The sequence below is a fragment of the Heteronotia binoei genome, chromosome 15, assembly GCF_032191835.1.
Source record: "Heteronotia binoei isolate CCM8104 ecotype False Entrance Well chromosome 15, APGP_CSIRO_Hbin_v1, whole genome shotgun sequence".
Taxonomy (NCBI): domain Eukaryota; kingdom Metazoa; phylum Chordata; class Lepidosauria; order Squamata; family Gekkonidae; genus Heteronotia; species Heteronotia binoei.
In genome coordinates, this window is record NC_083237.1 from 24,988,642 (window position 1) to 25,010,352 (window position 21,711).

General features: G+C 43.7%; 3 protein-coding genes across 8 annotated transcripts; 2 read left to right on the forward strand and 1 right to left on the reverse strand.

Annotated features, from left to right (window-relative positions):
• The first annotated feature begins 1,501 nt into the window (after window positions 1-1,501).
• NDUFA3 (NADH:ubiquinone oxidoreductase subunit A3) lies at window positions 1,502-4,665 on the forward strand. 2 transcript variants are annotated; one of them, XM_060256344.1, is made up of 4 exons: window positions 1,502-1,754; window positions 2,912-2,986; window positions 3,275-3,352; window positions 4,453-4,665. In XM_060256344.1, exons 1-4 carry the CDS (start codon window positions 1,739-1,741, stop codon window positions 4,542-4,544), a joined length of 261 nt encoding a protein of 86 aa, XP_060112327.1. In that variant the 5' UTR covers window positions 1,502-1,738; the 3' UTR covers window positions 4,545-4,665. The 2 variants fall into 2 exon arrangements, with proteins under 2 accessions (XP_060112327.1, XP_060112326.1); XM_060256343.1 differs by having other exon boundaries at window positions 1,753-1,890.
• A 675-nt stretch (window positions 4,666-5,340) lies between these two features.
• On the reverse strand, window positions 5,341-10,621 carry TFPT (TCF3 fusion partner). Of its 4 annotated transcripts, none has more exons than XM_060256347.1 (6): window positions 10,056-10,621; window positions 8,738-8,966; window positions 7,248-7,318; window positions 7,069-7,138; window positions 6,395-6,631; window positions 5,341-5,789 (listed from the first exon to the last, which is right to left on the reverse strand). In XM_060256347.1, exons 2-6 carry the CDS (start codon window positions 8,960-8,962, stop codon window positions 5,655-5,657), a joined length of 738 nt encoding a protein of 245 aa, XP_060112330.1. In that variant the 5' UTR covers window positions 8,963-8,966; window positions 10,056-10,621; the 3' UTR covers window positions 5,341-5,654. The 4 variants fall into 4 exon arrangements, with proteins under 4 accessions (XP_060112330.1, XP_060112331.1, XP_060112332.1 ...); XM_060256348.1 differs by having other exon boundaries at window positions 10,067-10,539; XM_060256349.1 differs by having other exon boundaries at window positions 10,134-10,503.
• PRPF31 (pre-mRNA processing factor 31) lies at window positions 10,545-21,406 on the forward strand. 2 transcript variants are annotated; one of them, XM_060256345.1, is made up of 14 exons: window positions 10,545-11,138; window positions 11,644-11,828; window positions 12,630-12,690; window positions 12,872-12,955; window positions 13,548-13,645; window positions 13,922-14,028; window positions 15,109-15,278; window positions 16,124-16,281; window positions 16,390-16,479; window positions 16,854-16,981; window positions 17,778-17,850; window positions 18,649-18,777; window positions 19,391-19,489; window positions 20,095-21,406. In XM_060256345.1, exons 2-14 carry the CDS (start codon window positions 11,655-11,657, stop codon window positions 20,221-20,223), a joined length of 1,500 nt encoding a protein of 499 aa, XP_060112328.1. In that variant the 5' UTR covers window positions 10,545-11,138; window positions 11,644-11,654; the 3' UTR covers window positions 20,224-21,406. The 2 variants fall into 2 exon arrangements, with proteins under 2 accessions (XP_060112328.1, XP_060112329.1); XM_060256346.1 differs by having other exon boundaries at window positions 11,086-11,130.
• Window positions 21,407-21,711: the final 305 nt, after the last annotated feature.

Consider the following 21,711-nt stretch of genomic DNA (forward strand, 5'->3'; position numbering starts at 1 on the left):
TGAGCATTTGGCCTGGAACACAATATTTTTGTGTCTGGATTTCCAGAATAGTATTCTATCGTGCAGTTAACACATCTCAGTTTGTCAGAGTACTATTATTTTTCTAATGCCTGTTCAACCCTGTTCTGGAGGCATTTTGGCCCAAAATGTGCTAATAAAGACCTGTGAGTTCTGTTTTTTTCTGTTGTAGAATATTGTTCTGGAGTGTCTGCGATGCATCCCAGTGTTTTTTGTGGCAGCCTAGGTTGTTTGATGCCCGTTCCGACTGTTCTGGGGTGTTCCAGAGGCATTTTGGCCCAGAACAGGCTAATAGAGACGTGTGAGTTCCACTTTTTCTTTTCTACAATGCTGTGCTCGAGTGACTGTGAGTCATCCCGGTGTCTTTTGTGGCAGCCTAGGTTGTTTGATGCCTGTTCCTGCCTGTTCCATGGAGTTCTGGAGGCCTTTTGGCCCGGAACGGGGTAATAAGGACGTGTGAGTTCCGCTTTTTCTGTTCTAGAATATTGTTCTCGAGTGTCTGTGATGCATGCCAGTGTTTTTTGTGACAGTCTACGTTGTTTTATGCCCGTTCCGGCATGTTCTGGGTGTTCCAGAGGCATTTTGGCCTGGAATGGGGTAATAAAGACGTGAGTTCCACTTTTTCTGTTCTAGAATATTGTTCTTAAGTGTCTGTGATGCATCCCAGTGTTTTTCGTGGCAGCCCAGGTTGTTTTATGCCCGTTCCGGTGTGTTCTGGGTGTTCCAGAGGCATTTTGGCCTAGAATGGGGTAATAAGGACATGTGAGTTCCGCTTGATCTGTTCTAGAATATTGTTCTCGAGTGCCTGTGATCCATCCCAGTGTTTTTTGTGACAGTCTACTTTGTTTTATGCCCATTCTGGGCTGCTCCAGCCCGATCCGGCTTTTACCCTGTCCCACTGAAATTGGTTCCCGTGGCGAAAATGGCTGCCATCAAGAGCAGCAAACTATGGCATCCCTCTGAGATTCCTCCCCTCACCCTGCCCTTCCCAAACTCCACCCCGACATATACTAGAGATTCCAAACCAGGAGTTGGCAACTGTACCTGGGGGTTACTCCTTTCCCGTTCCTATTTCCAGGTGAGTCAAACAGGCATCAATCAAGCGTCTATTATTTCTAGTCTGGGTCAGTTTCATTTTGAGATCACAGAGGGTAAAGGGCCGACGTACTACATCATGTCTAAAAGAAGCCCGAACAATTACCCTTTCTCCCTCAGGCCCAACGGGGGAATAGAATGGAAGAATATCGTAATTTTTTCTCGCTAATCGTTCCCCATACGAGAGTCGTCCCATCCCTACAAAGCTTGGGGAACAAGAGATAAAAGCCATACATCCTTGTCCCAGTATTGCTCCCTTTACGTTACGATTTGAGAAAGCAAAGGCGCTTATTGTGGATGCATGGAAGCAGCCTGAGAGGCGGAAAGTGAAAAAAAGAGCAGACTCCAGCCTTCTTTATTTATGACAACCTGCAAATGTTAATTAGATAGCAAACATCTGGATCTGCTGGAGAGATTAGGCCATAAACCCCGCTCTTTCCCTTCCCCCGGAGAAAATGATTTCAGCTTGCAAATATTTAAAAAGGCGCTACAAGACAAAGACGAAGGGAGGTAGACACCCAGCGGTACTTTGAAGGCATTTATTCTGCATGAGGGTTCGTGAGGCAGGGAGCCGCTATAAAACTACAATTCCCAGAATTCTGTGTGCTTGCCGGACCAGTGGAAAATGGCCGCTTTTAGCAGTAAGTATGGTAATAGTTGCGGTGCGTTTGCTTGGGGAGAAAATGGTCATTTGTGCTTACGTTAGGGCACTTAGGGGGATTCCCCCCCACCCTTGCAAAAGGCAGCATGGACTACGAATGGATTACAGATGTAGTAGTAAGTTGTTTCTAGCGGGTGGAATGAAATGCCAAGAGCGGAACATCGACAAATGACCTTTGGTCAGTGGAGAAGGGATGCTGGACTTGTGAGAGTGGAGAACATATATGATTGTTGAGTTTTGATGAACATCCAGTCCTCCGGATGCTTTTCCCCGAGAACATCAGCTTTGTTTCCATGAGATCCTTGACTCTGTTGTGGTTTAGAAAACCTTTCCAACGTCATGCTCCTATTTTGCTCATTAACTCTGTGAGATTGCTGCTTCTGATACTATTATGTCCATTTTACAGATATGAAAAGGGGGGTGGTTATGGGCAAACATTGATTTTGCTTGAGGCGATCCAAAGTCAAAATGTTTTGAGCATCTAGGGCCCCTGGTTCCCAGCACCCCGTCACGGCACATTAACCATAAAATGTGATGATCCCCTACCCCGCCATCTAGTCAAGCCTCAACAGATTAGCCCAGGAGTGCCCAAACTTGCTTAACATAAGAGCCATATGAAATACACATCAGATGTTTGAGAGCCACAAGACATTAATGTCGTAGGTAGGTAGGAAAATAGATGGGGAGGGAGAGGTGGAAAGAAAGCAATTTTAAATGCATTCTCCAAGCTGCTGCCTGGCTTGGAGAAGTGATTTAAAGAGACAAATGACTTCTCCAAGCTGCCTGATGGGTGGTGGGGGCTTTAAGAGCCATACAATATATGTGGAAGAGCCACATGTGGCTCCCGAGCCAGTTTGGCCACCCCTGCATTAGCCTCATAAAGCAACATTATAGTGCTTCACTGGAAGAGTGACGCTGCTTTCCTACTAGGTTGTTCCAGATGACTCTGTGTAGATGAGGCAAGTAACTAAGGGAAGATCAGAGTAAAACCTGTCTTTTAAACATCGTCTTTCCTGGGTTTCTGTAGCTCTCCATTTGCTGCTGCTGTTATGCATTGGACTCTGGTAGTCCTTTGAAATAGAACCAGCTATTTAAAACCATTCTGTTAATTATGCATGTTTCTGGTTACTTCCACAGAAATTGGTGCATTCCTGAAGAATGCCTGGGCCAAGGAACCTGTTATTGTGGTCTCTTTTGCCATTGGCATTGTAGGTAAGTGGGGCTTACCCATTTATCTCAGAAACCCTTACTGAAAACTCCCCTCCTTACAGCACATTCTCAGTGGTTATTAGACATGACTTCTAGATAAAACATCCAAGTTCAGAGACATTGAACCTCAGAATGCTAGTTGTGGGAGACAACAGTGAGGGGAAAGCTATTGGGCTGATCCAGATGCATCTTTGGTCTGATGCAACAGGGCTGTTTTTGTTTTGCTTAGCATGGGATATGTTCTTCATGCCTTGTTGACCCACATCTTTATTCTTCCTTTCCCTATTTCAGCTTTGACAATGCCCTTTGTCAGCCCCTACACGAAGTACAGCGCCATGATCAATAAGGCTATGCCGTACGTATATCCAGGTATAATCACCAATCTGTAATACCTGCTCTTTTCTGGTGCAATTTCTGTTTTTATAGGGAGAAAAGAAGCTATGTGAGTGTTTGACCTTGGTCTCTGTTGTGGGAAAGCTGAAAATGTAGGTGGAATATAAATATTTCAAGCAGTTTGGATATTTTTTTTTTTTTGCCATCAATGAGGTAAAAAGCTGTGAAGATAGATTCCCATGTGAGTTCCAGCTGCTTGAAAATAGGTGCACTCATGTAATTTTCTTTGAGTGGTTGGAGACAGTTACATGAATGGCAGATCTGCATAGTATGCCTCAGAAATACAGTTCATTTTCCCCTGAAAGAACCCAGAGTTGCCGGAGTCTTATTAAAACTGATTCCAGAGAACCTTAAAGAAAACAAGATGAAATCCGACAGACAAAAACAAAACACCGATCTGTTATCTTAAAATATCCCCCTAGAACTTCGCCAGTTTGTGAGTGTTTCTAGAAAACTACTGGGGGGGTGGAGATCTTAATTTCTGGAAAGCCTGTCCATAGTTTGGGAGCCACCACCATGAAGCCAGGGCAGTGGTCAATTTCCCCTGCTCATGAAGGACTTGCTTTGCTGACTGGGGTTACCAGGTACTTCCCAGCATAATAAACTCTTTTTTGTAAAAGCAGAGCCAGTTTGGTGTAGTGGTTAAGTGTGCGGACTCTTATCTGGGAGAACCGGGTTTGATTCCTCACTCCTCCACACACCTGCTGGAATGGCCTTGGGTCAGCCATAACTCTGGCAGAGGTTGTCCTTGAAAGGGTATCTGCTGTGAGAATCCTCTCAGCCCCACCCACCTCACAGGGTGTTGTGGGGGAGGAAGATAAAGGAAATTGTGAGCTACTCTGAGTGGAGGGCGGAATATAAATCCAGTGTCGTTGTCCAGTGTCATAAATGAGTGACGGCTAGGCACATTGAACAGCAGCTGGGAGACACAGTGTAGGAAGCTGCTCACAGATGCCCCTTTGGGCCTGTGGTTAAATCTGTGTGTGCGCTCCCTTCCTGGAAATAGTTTGCCTCATCGAAACTGAATATGTACCATTGTGCTTGATTCTCATTTCGCCTCCCTCCTTTCTCCACAGTGCCAATTCGGGATAATGGAAACATGCCTGATATTCCCTGCCATCCTTGTGACAAGGAAGGCCCAAGCCTCGAATGGCTGAAGAAGTTCTGAGACCTCACAAAAGGCATACTGAAGGGTCCACCAAACTCAACTGGCACCACATTACTACCTGCTGTTTTCTTCTAGATGTGCATCACTTCCAGAGTGTAATAAAACTGCTGTTAACTTGAAAGACAGTTTTGTGGAGTTTTTTAGGGAGCTTCTCCTTGATGGGAGAAACAGACTTTCTGAACTCCCCAGAGCGTGACTGGGTCAATGCGGTTCAGGTTTCATAGCTTCCTCCCTCAAGGTGTGCTTGGGAATTATACTTTTGCTGAGAAGGAGTTAAGAAGCCTCCTGTAATCCTCACAAAACAGCTGTAGTTGAACTTCTCTGGGCAAATCACTAGCACCTCCACGGCTCTTTCAAAGTCGTTTAGTAGGGAAAATATTTTCTGTTGATACCTGATGCTCACACAGCATTCCTCATTCAGGGCTACATTTTCCAAAGCTTTTTCATTTAAAGATTAAAATTTAAAAAGCCAAGTTTGTAGTGCTTACAGCTACAACAGTTAACTGGAACATGCATAGCACTGCCAAGGTAGGATTTTTGAGTACCTTGTACAGCTCAAATGATTCTAGTCACTTTTAAAACAGTATGCAGGAGCCATGGGTGGGTTGCCTCAGTAGACCTCAGTTGTCTCTCATCTTCCAGTCACAGAAGACTCACAGTGTGAGGAGACTTAGCACTTCTGTGGGTGGGCTCGACTATCTCCCCACTTCACTCTGCCAACATGGAAGACTTAGGAATGTTAACTACTAAATATACATCCCTTCCTCTTGTCTGATATTAAGCTGTACATCAGAAACAGAATCCATTCACATTTTAATATATACTGGCTTGAATAATTCTATTACACATTGACTGTCGAGTTTTATCATTTCACAAAATGTAGTGCAGTTGACTGTTAGTCTAGAGTTTCCCTAAGCAACACTGGCTCAGTTCTGATCAGGTAAAAGTTGCATGGTCCATTTTTCTGTCCCTTAAAAATGAAGAGATGCACACTTACAGGATCTTCATGGGAGAACAGAGTACTCTTAATCTAGGAAAAGGTGATTGAAGTGCAGGTATATAAAAATCTCCCCTTGAGGTTTGGCAAGGGAGCCATTGAGAGATCCAGCTTCAGTCAAAATCAGAACAAGCTCCAGGACTAGAGAACTTGGGATAATGAAGTAACTTGTCCTGAGGACTAGACTGCTGCCACGTAGGTGCTAAGACATCCTCTTGCTCACAGTGGAAATCCTCTTCAGTCTTTATCTGTGGTTACAACAAAACCAAACAGTTATTTGAAACATTCTCAGCCCAAAGATAGAACTGGCAACACTTGTGTGGGTACCATATTGGGGAAAAGCCACAGGTGTTATGATACAGCCATGTGGCTCCCAAGCCACTGAGTATCACAGGGCTAGAGATTTGCTTTAAAGCCAGAATCAGCCACTGTGCTGCTGATGTCTATGCTATACAAAAGAAGAAGAGAAGAAGACGACATTGGATTTATATCCCGCCCTCCACTCCAAAGAGTCTCAGAGCGGCTCACAATCTCCTTTGCCTTCCTCCCCCACAACAAACACCCTGTGAGGTGGGTGGGGCTGGAGAGGGCTCTCCCAGCAGCTGCCCTTTCAAGGACAACCTCTGCCAGAGCTATGGCTGACCCAAGGCCATGCTAGCAGGTGCAAGTGGAGGAGTGGGGAATCAAACCCAGTTCTCCCAGATAAGAGTCCGCACACTTAACCACTACACCAAACTGGCTCTCCAGAGTCTGTGACTGGCTGCCATGACATTAGGATACATTCCTGAAACATCACCTGGGAAGCCAGGGCAATATGGCCATCTGTCAAGATTAGCTGTGAAAGCTCCAATACCTGAGTTGGGAATTCTTCCATGGGAAGTAAGGCTGGTGCTGCTCGCCGCAACCTTGCTTCCTTTTCCTCTCGCACATGGCGCCGGCGCTTCTTACTGGTTGGCCCCTCAGTAGGTGAGGGACTCTCAGTTTCTTGGGTAGTTAAAGGCCCTGGAAGGCGCTTAGGGGTCTCTTTCTCAGGAGGTTCATTTTCTGTGTTGCCTGGTGTGGAGGCATCCATGCTGTGGTTTCCTTCATCCTAAAAAGAGAACAACTGAGCTAGAATTCTCAATTCTCACTCTTCTTTTCGTCTATAATAAGCTGCAGTGAAGGGAATTTGCTTGATTTCTTAAAATACAGGGTACAACTATAGGGGGAGCAGTCAAGTTAATCAGGGAAGTTTCCCATAGAGAGATGTAAGTTCAGAGCAACAGGCCACAAACCACTTTGAGCAGCTGGTGTTGAAAATTAGGGGTAGGAAGCAGTTATGGAGGACTACAAGGGATACAGGTAGGAAGGTGGAGCCTGTAGGAAGAAGGGTGGTCAATCTGGGGAGGCCACAAGAAGATCCCTTGGCCAATATGGGATACTGAGTTTTCAAAGTGGTCAGTGGTCCAAGAACTGGCAGTGTATTTCTTCTGTACCCTCTGCCATTTAAAATTTGGTCTTTTGCATCTTAAAGCAAATATTTCTTACCTCCAGAACTATATCAAGGTGGCCCTGCCTATAGTCATCACCATAGGAGTCCAGCACTCTCATGAGAGACCTGAATTGAAGAAAAAGCCTGTAAGGAAATCATCCTCAGGAAATGACATCAACACCCACTTTCTTCTAGTGAGAGGCTACGAACAGCAAGTCCTGACCTATTTGCTCACCTCCTTTCCTGTTTGAGCCTCAGTGTTATTCTCTGGACCTGATGCAGCCGATTTAACATCCTCTCATTCACCTGTAATCATCAGTAGAGTTCACAGGGAAACATAAGAATTGTATTTATTTTTTAAAATTATGAGACCATTTTACTCCCAGATAACCTGGAGCCAAGAAGAAGAACAATAAAATCAACACAAAATAACACAATTCTATGAGGAACAGAATTAGAACTACAGGAAGGAGGAGATTGGATTTATACCCCGCCTTTCACTTGGAGTCTCAGAGTGGCTTACAATCTTCTTTCCCCTCCTCTCCTGACAACAGAAACCCTGTTAGGCAGGTGGGGCTGAGAGAGCTCTTTGAGAGTGCAGCTCTGAGAGAACTGTGACTGATCGAAGGTCACTCAGCAAGTACATGTGGAGGAGTGGGGAATCAAACCCATATTAGAGTCCGCGCTCTCAACCACGATACCAAACTGGTAGCAAATCATAAGATCCAACAAGTAATTGCAATTATTCAGGACAACCATGAAGCAATTAGCTCAAGAAACCATGGGCTCTTCTAAAGCACTCTGGTTTTACAAGCCCTCCAAATCTGCAAGAGGTGTACATCTTTCAGAAGTATATTCCACAGCATGGGAGTTTGTTCCAGCCTTCCTTCCACCAAATTCTAATTAAAAAAACATTGGCACAAAACAGTTTAAAAATAAATTCAACCAAAAAAAATCCTAGCATTATACAAATTAAGCACAGTAAATAAAATATTCACAAATATGAACAAATGAAGCAAACCATCTAGCCCAGTACTGTTGTCTATCCTGATGGGCAGCAGCTTTCTAAGATTTCAGGAAGGAAAGATCTTTCTCCCCGGAACATCTACCAGAGACTCCAAGGACTAAGCCTGGGAACTTCTGCATGTAAAACATCTGCTCCACTACTGATCCACAGCCACATCCCCCAAAGCATCGTACAGATATCTTTTCTTTTTATTCGCTGAATTCATAGTAATTGATTTCCATGTGCTTTTAGTAACTACACTTAAATTATTTATGTTATTTACAGTCTGCCATTAGAGCCAAAAATGAAGCACAACTTACAGATGCATATTAATTACACCAAGTGGTATGTGACACTTGTTTCTCAATGCCAATTCTACATGTACACTGTAAACATCTACTGTGATTTAAAAAAAAAAAAATATCCCAGCTGGGTAGTTTTTATTTTCTGTCAAATCATAGCAAACTATGAAAGCACTATAGAGTCACCATAAGGCAAGAGAGTTCAGATCTGCCTTTATGTAGCACCCCAGGACTTCCTTGGAGTCTCCCATCCAAAATCCTAACCAGGGCAGAACCTGCTTACCTTCCGAGATAAGCCTAGTATGGGCTATTCAGGTCAGTTCGAGTCACCAGCTGGATTTTGCTGAGTCTGTTTAGTTTACTGTTGTAAACCACTGTGATTTTGGTAGGGTGAGCTAGAAAATTTAAAATAAGTACCTGCTCTAATTCCTTACAGTGCCGAGCAAGTGCCTGGCATTTACGTCGTGTCATTTCCTGCTGCCGCAACACTCCTTCCTCTTCCTCCTCCTCCTGCAGCCCTCCATCAGCAAATTCCACTTCTGTCTCTAGCTCACTCTCAAGAATATTACCACCAAAAAGAGGGGGAAGTGCCAGTTCTGAGCCAGGAGGCACTGAGAATTCTTCAAATCCTACACCCGCCATGCTCCTGAGCAGGGAAAGTAAAGGGAAAAGAAAGTGGCATATTGACTCGTGATGGTAACCTATCCATTATTCCACTGCTTCCCCCTCCAAAATGAATGCCTAATGGCAAGAAACAGTTTATTCAAACACATTTCCCAGTCCCTCTCCATACCACACTGAACAGAGTAAACAAAAAGAAAGGACTGTAATACAGTAATCAACAAACAGAGCAGCCAGTTTAGCATTTCACTACAAGGGATTTTTAAAAAAATTACCACTACTGAAATATATTTCTCCCAATATCCTTCCATACATGTACATATGCTATACATTTGTAAAACTGTTGTCAAATACTCAGATTTTCAAATTTCTGTGCACAGTAGGAACATTTTTTTTAAATGAATCCACTAAATTTTTGAAATCTAGTTTCTAATAAAAGTGTGTAATCTCAGCCAAAGAGGTTCCATCTGTAGAAAAAGAAATTATGTAGTATCTCACTAATTTGAACCCAGAATAAAGTTAGAGTCCAATGGCACCTTTAGGACCAACAAAGTTTTATTCAAGTTATGAGCTTTCACATGCCCACGCATTTCCTCAGATACACAGCAATGGAAGATAACCATTCAAAGTTACAAACAAAGGCTGAACAACAAATTAACTTGTAACATGATGCAAATTAGCATGTAACGTGATGAAGATATTTTAAGATATGTGGAGGCAAAACAGGAACAAGCTAAGTTCATAGGGTCATGTATCTGAAGAGGTGTGTATGCACACAAAAGTTCATACCTTGAATAAAACTTTGTTGGTCCTAAAGGTACCACTAGACTCTAACTTGTTCTATTGCTTCAGACCAACACGGCTGCCCACCTGGATCTGAACCCAGAATGATGTACAAACTGTCGTAGCCTTGGTTTTAAACTTTTTTGCAATCCCGATAGATACAATATACAATTTCGGAATCAGAAAGAACTGAATTGAGTGTCTCGGTCCCAGTTAAAGACCCAACTGAAAATGGCTGTGAATACTCGGCTCTCGTTTTGGACAGTCTCCAAGAGAAGAGCTGGACAAGATCCAAGGGCGTCTCTGACTGCTCCCCACGCACCAAACCCACCTAAAGATCACCTTTGCCAACGTCCACGACTCTTCCAAAGGATGCAAGAAAGTAATTCGTCGCACGTTGATTACGTACCAAAATCCACAGCAACCGTGCTAAATTCTTCAAACACAAGCTAATGAGGGGCGGGGCCACGAAAAGGAAAATGTCGCACTCCGATGGCGCCCAGCTTCCAGCGCGAAAATTCTCCCGAGCTCGCCAATAACCTAAACACGGGGGCGGGGCCTATTCGGTCGCCTCACTGAAAGTGGCTAGAGCAGTTGTGAAAGGAAGCTGGTGCCCGCGCGACAGAGGAACGTCGCGTCATCTCGCGTTCGCCGAGTATGCAAAATATAGAATTTTGTACTGTTTGAAACTCCGATAAAAACTGAAATTCGATACAGGCCACGGCTTCGTATGGACGACTAATGTGGCGCTCTAGGTCTTGGTTTTGTCTATGGTGAAATCTCTCTATACTTTCCATTGGAAAAAAGCCATTTCCGTTTTAGATCGGAAGTGCGGATTAGGTTGGCTGTGGTAACTCGCCGGCGTTCAGGCCTGGATAGTTGTCAAAAGTTCGTCGTAGAATAAAACGGAAGTCGAGGCTTTCATGAGGCAGCGCTCGGGGCAGCTGTCTGGGCGGGGCGGGGCCTGTGTGTGCTGATGCATAATATCTAAATAATAATAAATTCTAAAAATCTCGGCGGGGCGGGGCCACTCGTCAGTTCTACAAATCTATCAGAACAGTTACTGCTTCTCACTGAACGTAGCTACATGCGGTCCCACATCCAGTGCAAAATATACCATTGAAATAAATAAGGGTAGAGCGGTCTATTTGTGACCTGACGTAAAAGTGGATACCGGAAGTGATTCTCCACAGTCTATTTTGTTACCGTTGCGGGACTACAGGCGCTTTCTGATGACGGCGTAGAGTGACGGATTGCTGAGCGTATGGTGCACGTATTGTGGGACTGGAAGAGAGAAATTAGGTGTAGGAAAAGGAGAAGGCCAAAGGCTGTTGCCAGAGGTGCAGAAGAAGCAGGAATCTAAACTGGAAAGGAGGAGATTCTGACGCAAGTGAAGGCGGCGGCTCGTGTTTGGGTGTGTGCTTGCTCGGTGTGCGCTCAGAAGGAGGGATGTCGTACTGGAAGAAATTTGTTTGGTCCCCAGAATGCTTTTTAAAGAAGGGTGGGAGAGAGATATGATGGGTTGGTAGATGCACAGAGCTCTTGTTGTGGATGTAAAACAAGTAATACTCGATGCTGGTTGGCTGAGTGAGCTAGGTTGGAAAAATAATTGACATGGAGCTTGCTTACTGGATTTCAGCAGAAAGAGGTAGCACTGGTGGAAAAAGAGGTTCCTTTAGGGCTGAGTATTAAATGAGAAAAAGATAAGCTCTTTGGGAACTGTAGAGGAACTGGATGGGATTTAGCAGTTGAGGAATCTGCTGCATCAGTGTGTAGTATTACTAGATGTGCTACTTTCTGGGGATTTCTTGGGCACTGCTGCTGTCTGCAGGAGTACACAACAGTTGGAATTGCCGGATCAAACAAGGGCTGGATACACAAGGAAGTTTTCCCGTTCTATTGTTCATTCTCTTTTGCAGATTGATCCACCATGTCTTTAGCAGATGAGCTTCTGGCTGACCTTGAAGAGGCAGCTGAGGAAGAGGAAGGAAGCTTTGCAGATGAGGAGGATGAGCCTGCCATTGAGGATGTCCAAGAGGAGATGCAAATGGATCTGGCAACTGATTCAGTCAAGAGTATTGCCAAGCTTTGGGACAGCAAGATGGTAAGAGAAAAAAGCCCGTTTTGGTGTAGCTCAGCATTGCCCAGCTTGATGTTTATGGTGGGGGAGATGGTTCTGTGCAGCTGAGTTGCTAAATGCGGCATGATGGTCTCCATCTATACCAAAGAACAATCCACAGTTTATTGCTGAGTATTGTATTGTTAAAAAGAATTTGAAAAATCCATGCGTCTAACTCAGTGTAACATCAAGGATTACAATATGACAAAAGCATTTCAGTCAAAGCTTACGTTATATGCCTTCAGAGCAAAAATTCAATGTACAGAAGTCCTACTTCTCAGTATGCAGAGGATAATGTGCAAATAGCTTCGCTAGCCTTTTTTTTGTGATAAATTATCTGACATTTATTTGTCTACAAAGTTCCCATTGTCTGTTCACCTAGTAAGTCCTGCACCTGATTCCAACCTGACCATTTTCCATCAAAATTAAATAAAGCAGTTATTTCATGAACAAACATCAGCCTCTCATGTGCCATTATCAAACCAGGACCAAAATAAGGAGTATAGTCTTTCCCTTCAGTTCCCTAGGCTGGGTCAGCATCTCATAACATACATTTAAATGACTGGGTGGGACAGTGAGAGTAAAACAAGGAAAAGGGGAAAAAAGGGTTGCTCAGCAAGAAAGACGATAAAGAGGGTGATCTAAAATAAGGAACGGTTTTGAGGTTTGTTTTAGTCAATTATCTCTGTCTTAGAGGTTAAAATACATAGAAGAACTTGATTGGGGGTTAACTTAGCAGCTGGTCTCAAAGTATGATTAACAGCTTTTGGCATGTCCTCTTTGCAGTTTGCTGAAATCATGGTAAAGATTGAGGAATACATCAGCAAACAGCCCAAAGCATCAGAAGGTAATGAAACACCCCTGGTTCATCTTATTTTTTAAAGAGAACTGCGTGCAGCCCCTCCCCCCATTTCTTCAGTGTGGTGGCATCTGCTGCGGCTCTCCTTCACTCTGCAATATAAAGTACACACACTTAGCTTTAAATACCCCATATGGTTGCTTATTTTGTTGTTTTTTCTCCTTCCTAGTTCTAGGCCCAGTTGAGGCTGCTCCTGAATATAGAGTCATTGTGGATGCCAACAATCTTACAGTGGAGATTGAGAATGAGTTGAGTGAGTGCAGGGTCTTATTGCCTGCTTTTGTGGGGGGAGGGGGAAGAACAGTAGAGTATGTTGAGTATTATACCTGCTGTTGTTCAGTGATATATGGCTAGCAGATTGAGAGAGAGACTGGGTACAGTAGCAAGGGAGTGCAGTTGAGTAAGTAGAAGAGTTTAAGATGGGGAAGGGTTCATTTTTATTTATACTTCTGTTTTGTTTCTCCATTTTATCTTTACAACAATGATCCTGTGAGGAAGGGTAGGCTGAGAGAGACAAAGGGGTGGGCTACTGAGATCACACAGTGAGTTTCAAAGACAGAATAAGGAGTAAAACCTCATTGTCCCAGATATCCTACTCTGATCTTCTAACCACTACACCATTCTGGCTCTCTCTATGTGAGCCTAGTGCCTCAGATCAGTTTTGATGGAAGCTTTTGCTTTGCCAGGAAATCTTGTCTATGCTGGCCAATTTGTGAAGGGGTTTATTTCCTAACAGGATGCATGGGCTGGTATTTTCCTAGTGACTTGCTTTTGTTCTCTGGAATGTAAATATATCCTTGGTTGCTTTCTGTTTTGATGGGTCTCTTTTTGCCATTTCTCTCCAGACATTATTCACAAATTTATCCGGGATAAATACTCTAAGCGATTCCCAGAACTGGAATCCCTTGTTCCTAATGCTTTGGATTATATCCGAACTGTCAAGGTATTGGCTGTTTTGAAATATATGAAGTCTATCTAGGCTGTCTTGAAGAAGCTGGGGCTTCATGTGGGTAAATCATGTGCCCCACTTCTGGGTCATGCCTCCTTCCTTCTTTACAAAAGCTTAATCCAAAATTTCAAACCAGAATTCTTCAGGGGGAGGTCCAAGAGTTAAGTTTTGGTTGTAGTACATTTGCAGTATTTCCTAACCTAATATGTTCAGAGATCTTCAGTTTTAAGAAGTCCCTTTATTTATTCTTAAGATGTCTGTTGCTTGCAGGAACTGGGCAACAGCTTGGATAAATGCAAGAACAATGAAAACCTTCAACAGATCCTCACCAATGCTACCATTATGGTGGTTAGTGTCACAGCATCCACTACCCAAGGGTAAGAGGGGAATCTGAAGAACCCAAGCAAGCATTTGGGAGGTGAATGTGATGTGGCCTAAACTGATATGAAACAGAATAAGTGGAGAATAACAGAATTGTAAAGTAGGAGGAGTTTAGTGTCTGGGACAGGAGTGTTAACTTGAGTCCCTGCTGAGCTGTGAAAGCTCAAATGGTGGCTTTTTTCAAAAGTGTTCTGTGCATAGTTGATTTGTATACTTTTTTAGTCCATGCAAGAAAGGGAAAAGGAGACTAAAAATGTAAGATTGGTCTTTCATAGTATATTTTGGGGGCAAATAGTAATGTGAGCTACACTGTACCTGGAAATCTATGAATATTGCTGCTACCCCACCATGGATACAGAGGTATGCTTTCTTTCAAAAAGGAAGACTTGCAAGCCTTCAGAAGTATTTCAAGTACAGACATTTCATTCTCCAAGCCCCTTCCTGATACCTCTCCAGGTTGGGTTCCCCTATCCCTTTGTTCATTCTCTCATTTTGTAACGCATTTACCAAATAATGAAGAAATTGCTCCCAGTAATAGTTGTTGCTAATAATTGTGACTTTTGGAGTTAGATGTATATTCTTGTCCAAATGCACACAAATTTTGGGAGGAGGCATAACACAGGTAGAAGGTGAGATGGTTAACTGAGAGGAAAGCACAGCAGATATAACACACTGCAGACTTACACTTTGTAGAATTTAACAGGCAAAAATCACTGTGTGCTTCAAGGGTATAGAACAAATTGGTTGGATGCTAATTGAAGGGGTATTAGGTTGCAGTCTGATTAGAAGTGAAGTGTGTGTGTACTGGGCTGAGGCCATCTTTTGCTGCTCTTCTAGAGGCTTCCAGTGTGAATGTTCTGAACTCATGAGAAGCAGCTGCCAGGGTCTGTAATGGTAGCCTAGAGTACTTCTTTTTTGGGGGGGGGGGTGTTCTTAAAAGTTGATAAGGAGACTGAAAAAATCACAATGTCAATTCTAGTTAGAGCTTTTTTTAAAAAAACTTGCTGTCTCCTACAGGGAGCTGAAGCACAATGGCCGAATAGCTGGCCTTGAACATTGCCTTTCTCTCCCCACAGGCAACAGTTAACAGAAGAAGAACTGGAGCGCATTGAGGAGGCCTGTGACATGGCCCTGGAGCTGAATCAGTCCAAGCATCGCATCTATGAGTATGTGGAATCCCGCATGTCCTTCATTGCGCCCAACCTGTCCATCATTGTGGGGGCCTCCACTGCTGCAAAAATTATGGGTGAGACTCCAGAAGAGTTGGCTTTCATTAGATATGTGTGAATTTAGCATGTGTTGGGGACGGAATGGAGCTAATCCCTTGTGTGAAACCTTAGGTGCTTTCCCACATGCTGACTAATGTGCTTTCACTTCATTTTCAGTGCAGTTTAGTGATGGTTCACAAGTGGGTTTTTCTGTTTCACACAGTCAGATCTAGTTGCAAAGCGGTTTCTTGTGTTTCCCTTGTTCAGGAGAAATGAAGTGTGAAGTTCTCCAAGGGGGATGTGAAACAGTTCTTCAAAAAGTTTTTTCCCACCCCAGAATGTGGGAGGGTCTTTTCTTCACAATGAACCTGGCCATTAGCTTAGGTTAAGGTCCTCTTTTGGGTGCTCAAGATTATTCATTAGGGCAGGGGTCCCCAGCCTTTTCAAGGCTGCAGGAACATTTGAAATTTAGAGGGGGAGTAGTATGTGCCACCCCAAATTGCTGCTACAGGAGGTGCAGCAGAATGGAACAATCCCTCCTTATGCCTCCTGGGATGATGGAAATCTGAATGGGAAATGGAACTATATGTGGAATAAGGAAACCCCAGGCACTTAACAGTTCTCCTGATTAAAAACCATTTGAATAAGGGGAGCCAGTAATATGCCTTACCTTAAAATGGTCCCACCTACTTCATAAAAAGCTTGGGAGATGCCTTGATGCTCGTGGGCACCAAATTGGAAAACCCTGGTTTAGAAGAAGGCATTTGCAATAGAATTTTGTCTCTGTTGGAGGGAAATGCCAGGAGTGGCTGATCTAAAAACTGAAACCAACTTGGCCTCTTTGTCTTGGCTTGCTCATCCTCTATTTTCTTTGCTTACCAAGGTATCGCTGGTGGCCTGACAAACCTCTCCAAGATGCCCGCCTGTAACATCATGCTTCTGGGAGCCCAAAGGAAGACCCTCTCTGGATTTTCCAGCACTTCTGTCCTCCCTCATACTGGCTACATCTACCATAGTGACATTGTACAGTCGTTGCCTCCAGTATGTGCTGTCTCATAGCCCCCACACCCTGCCCAGTTGGTTTGTTAGCATGTGACCTTCTTCACAGAAATTAACAAGGCAGCCTTTGGTTTAATTCTCCCATTGCAGGATTTGCGGAGGAAGGCTGCTCGCTTGGTGGCTGCAAAATGCACACTGGCGGCACGTGTGGACAGCTTTCACGAAAGCCCAGAGGGGAAGGTAAGGACTATTGCATGCAGAAGGCAGAGGGCAGCTGGGAAATTGAAAAATGTACAGGTATAATTGAGGTACAATTGTGTCTCACAATAAGAATGTTAGAAGAATACTGGGAGCCGAAATTCACTCATTCTTTTAGAACAAAGGGGCTAGGATGGAATTGTCAGATCCAGGACCATGGGGAGAAGAGGATTTGTGGTGAGGGTCTCAGGCAGGGGTGGAGAGTGAGTTGTTAAAGCTGGGTAGGGCCAAGGAGCTGCAGTTCCTGACCCCTTCAGGGGTGGAAGACTGTGGGATGGGATGGGCAGAGGTGAGGTTCATTCCTGTAATCCAAACAACTCCTCTTCCCCCCCCCCCCAATTTCCATTACAATGCAGGTTGGTTATGACCTCAAGGAGGAGATTGAAAGAAAATTTGACAAGTGGCAGGAACCCCCTCCTGTTAAACAAGTGAAACCACTTCCTGCACCTTTGGATGGACAAAGGAAGAAGCGTGGAGGCCGAAGGTATGAGTGGAACAGGAAATAGCTTGAAGGGAAGAGCTGACAGATTTGGGACAGTTAAGGAAATGAAGCAGGATGGAATGTTGGGCATAAGTGTGAGGAAGGGAGATGTACATTTTTATTTGGCTTTCATAAAGTCTAGCATTTGTCACATTGGCTTTTATCTGTTCCTGGATGCTTGCCATTCATCTTGCTGATCTTGAACATTAGGTTTTCTTAGATCTCAAATAATTACAGACATTTAGTTATTACACTGAATACAATTCAGGCATCAAAATCTGAAGCCTTATTTCTCTCTTCACTGAATACAAGGGTCCCTAAGGGCCAATGTGGTGCCATACTAAAATCCAGGAGACCCAGGTTCAAACTCCCACTCTACCTTGGGCTAGTCACAAACACTCGGCCTAACCTACCTCACAAGGTTGTTGTGAGGATAAATGGAAAAGAGGTAAGGTCCCTGTTGAGAGAAAAGATGGGATGTAAATGGCGGGATGCAGATGAAGTAACAAAGTTGTGGGATCAAGCTAGTGGAAGACTCAGCTGTCTTCCACTAGCCTCACCTTGTGCTCCTTCGAAAGGCTTCCTGGCAGACAGACATAACCAGTTGTTGGCATAACAGAAAAAAACAACTCCAAAGGAATTTCAAAATGGGACATGCAAAACTTAGCTAAGAAAAGTGGGGCAAGGTATTTCCCTACCTGACTCCATTTTTAATTTCTTTCTCATTCACTGCTAGGTTACCTTGTTAACTTCCAGGTTTTTCTTTTGGGTTCATAAAATGCCTGCTTTATACTTTCAGGTATCGTAAGATGAAAGAGCGTCTGGGCTTGACAGAAATACGTAAGCAGGCAAACCGGATGAGCTTTGGAGAAGTAAGACATATCTTATGTCTTGTCTTCATGTGAAACTTCTTGGCTAGTTTTGTGGAATGGATGGTAGCTTAATCTTTGGCAAAATGAGGAGGAGGAAGCAGTTTCATTTGTGCCCAGGACAGATGATGTTTCACAGTCATGTTATGTAAGGAATGCTCTTCTGCCTTAGAAGATGAATGTGCTTTTGCTGTGTGCAGGTCCATTGTGCCTAAGTGATGGTTACATATTTGTACAATTGATGCACATAACTGTAAACAAGTAGGCTTCCCACTTTTTCTTCACAGAAGCATGTCGGGGAAAATACATAAAGAGTGTTTAGAGGATTAATTTTATTTATTAACAATTTTAAGAGTTGGTGTTTCCTGCAGTTCTGAGGTGCTTAACTATAACCAAACCAAGTGCAAGAGGGCCCCCTTCTGCCTTATGATTTTGTCTGCAGTCCTTTCATTCTTGTCAGATTGCATACCTAGTGATGGAATGTCTTCTAGAAAAAAAGCAGAATCCACAAGGAAATCCAAAGAAGTCTGTCCCTATTTGAGTTCTAATACATTTGGTATCAAGCTATACTGGTCCTCAAAGCACTTACAGTCTTTCACAATATATGTGTGGAGGGATATCTCCAGGAGAGGAGAAAAAACATTGGTTTGCTTTGTTCACCCACCCCCTTTTCTCTGGCTGGTCTTTCATTACATGTATTTTTAAGACTAACCTCTTGTCATCTTGGCTTTCTACCTTGTTTTTAAAAATGCCATGTATACCCAACTCCTTCCTCACCTTCTCTTTCCCTCCCTTTACCAGATTGAAGAAGATGCTTACCAGGAAGACCTTGGGTTTAGCCTGGGCCACCTGGGCAAATCAGGCAGTGGCCGTGTCCGACAGACACAAGTCAATGAAGCTACAAAGGCGCGGATCTCAAAGACTTTGCAGGTTAGGAAGCAGGGATTGGATGAAGGAATTTCAGGCACTGCCAGTCCTATCTTGGTGATATTCTCTGTAGTTGTGTGGGTATTGTTGATACTTGAGATAGCATTACTCTTGCGCACACAGGACCACATCAACTTCTATACTAACTGCAGTGTTGAGTAAGGTCCCATCTTACCTGTGGCACAATTATGTGGCATTTCTCTGTCCTGTTTTTGCTTTGTACTCCTCAAGGTCTCTCAGTGCAAGATACTCCACATGAGGCTGACCTTGAAGACTGTTCAGATGCTTCAGTTTGACATGATTGGGCATCTTTTTTTTGGCAACATTCACTGCTTAGTTTGATAGTGGGTGTGCAGAGTTGAATGCAACTAGATTGTTTGTGCAGAGCCTGAGAAGTGTTCCTTTTAATGTTAAAACAAAGCTTGTCTGTGACTTAAGACTGAATATACTGGAGTGATGAGGAATCTGTGGAGAGATGCAACAAACACCTCTTGAGCTATTTGAACAGCTTGTTCACCCCAGAATTGGCTACCTTCTCAGCTTTAGCTTCACTCTTCACTGCACCCTTGCAAAAGCCCCTGACATCTTCCTTTTTTGCATTTGTCTTCCTACCCAGCGTACACTCCAAAAGCAGAGTATGGTGTATGGAGGGAAGTCGACCATCCGGGACCGCTCCTCGGGTACTGCCTCCAGTGTGGCCTTCACTCCACTGCAGGTAAACCCTGTGATTGGGCTCATGTGTGTTGCCTTTTAAGCACTGGTAACAGAGGCTATGCTCCTTCAGGGGATGAGGAGATAGGAAGATCTAGGCTGTTGGCTGTTGATTGTGGGTGGCAGCATGTGCAGCACTCATGGGCACAGGAGAAGAAAAAAATCACCTTACAGAAGGCATGGACAGTGGAACTCACTGTCTTACAATTATGAATTATCATGATCTGCTTTGTGGCTTTTGGTGTTGGTTGAGGGAGAGGGGCTGTGGCTCAGTGGTAGAGCATCTCCTTGGCATGCAGAAGGTCCTGGGTTCAGTACCCTGGATTTCCAGTTAAAATGATCTGGCAGTAAGTGCTATGAAAACTGCTACATGAGACCCTAGACTATCAATCTGAGTAGACAGTATTGACTTTTAACGGGCCAAGGGTCTGATTCAGTGTAAGGCAGCTTTATGTGTGTGATGCTGAAGAGATGACAGCCTCAGGCTCTCTTGCTTTGCTGAGATATATCGTGCAAGCATTTGATGCCTGTCCAGGAATGTGCAAGTTATGGGCTGCATGAACTTCCCCTTGGACTCTGATTTTTCTCTCTCTGTCTGCCCTCCTCCAGGGTTTGGAGATCGTGAACCCACAAGCAGCTGAAAAGAAAGTCGCTGAAGCCAACCAAAAGTATTTCTCCAGCATGGCTGAGTTCTTAAAGGTGAAGAGTGAGAAGAGTGGAATCATGTCGACCTCCTAATCTTCTCTTCCTCCTGGCATGGATGCTGCTTCTCTTAATTTGCATAAAACAGATTCAGGTGGAAGGGTTCTGTATGCAGGAGGCGGGCCTTTCCTCATGGACTGACAAAGACTGGGGAGTTCTGAAGAAACGGGTGTCACCTCAGGATATCATGGGCCAAGTCCTCTTCATTATTTTTTTTCTTTTTTCACCAAAAGAATCTCTGTAGAGAACTTCCTGCTCTTGTTGCAGCTGTCTGTTGCGTAATAGAGAGCATAGCCCCAGGTCTCATTCCCAATCAGGTTGATACAGTGTGAGCTTTTTTTTTTTTTTAAGAGGCTTGGAAGGGCTAACTTAAGGTAGCAGCTGAGAAATGATTATACCCTCTGTCACTTTTGATCCTCCTATGTTAGACTTCCACTGGGGGAATCTAGAATTTTCCTTTTCTTGAAAACATTTCTATATCCTGGAGGATGAGGCCTGTGTCAGAGGAAATAAATTGAACAAGATGACTCTGGAGTGATGTTTAATCCCTTTGCTTGTTCAGTTGGGAGCCTCCAGCAATTGCTCCTTCACCTACTCCTGCCACTTGCTGCCAAAAGGAATCTTCTGATTGGTGTTGAATATACATCTCCATGTAGAAGTAGCTTTGTTTGCCCTGCATTTGGAGGGGAGGTGGGAACCCTGCTGGGACTTGGCAGATTATGATGAGTTACTGCATTGAATAAGGACACCAAACTAGTGAAGTAACTTGTATAGAGAAATCTGAACAGCACTGAATTGTTCCAGATAGCCCCATATGCATACAGATATACACAGGGTCCCCTCAAATATGCAAGAATGAATAGCTCTTCAGTAGATCAGAAGTGGTGCGGAAGAATTGGAAGATAACTGAATTGTGGCTCTCCCTGTACAATGCCTAAGCAAGAGACCACATTTTCATAGTGTTTTACCTGGTATTGTGGATGGGGAGAGAACAGATGCTACAAACTGTGGTTACCTGTTTTTTACAAGGAGGATGTCTGGCCTAAAAAAATTGCTTTCTATTTAGATTTGTATAGTCTAAGTTCAGGGACTCCTGGCAAGAAAGCAGCAGCTGAGTTTGTAGAGTGTATTTAAACAGCTGTAACATCAAATTTTATTTGTCTCAATGTGTGAATTTTTTTAAAAAAGAAAAATAGAAATAGAACTCCATTTGAACCTGTTTGTAATCCAGTTCTTTTGTCCAGGTGGTGGGGGTGGGCACTGGGCAAAACTAAGGGAATTCTCCAGATTTATCCTGTGATTTGTGTAGTTTTGTGACCTGAAAGCTTATTTGGCACTATAAACATCTTACCCTTTGCCCAGAACTTTACCTTTCTGAATTGGGACACAGAAATTAAAATGGGAGGGAGGGGGAGTTTTGATTTCTAGCCAGCCGACCAGTATATCTAGAAATAGATATACAATGGCTTTGTGCAGCTGTTATGTGCTGCTGCTATAGTATAGTTCTATAATTAGTTCCTGGGT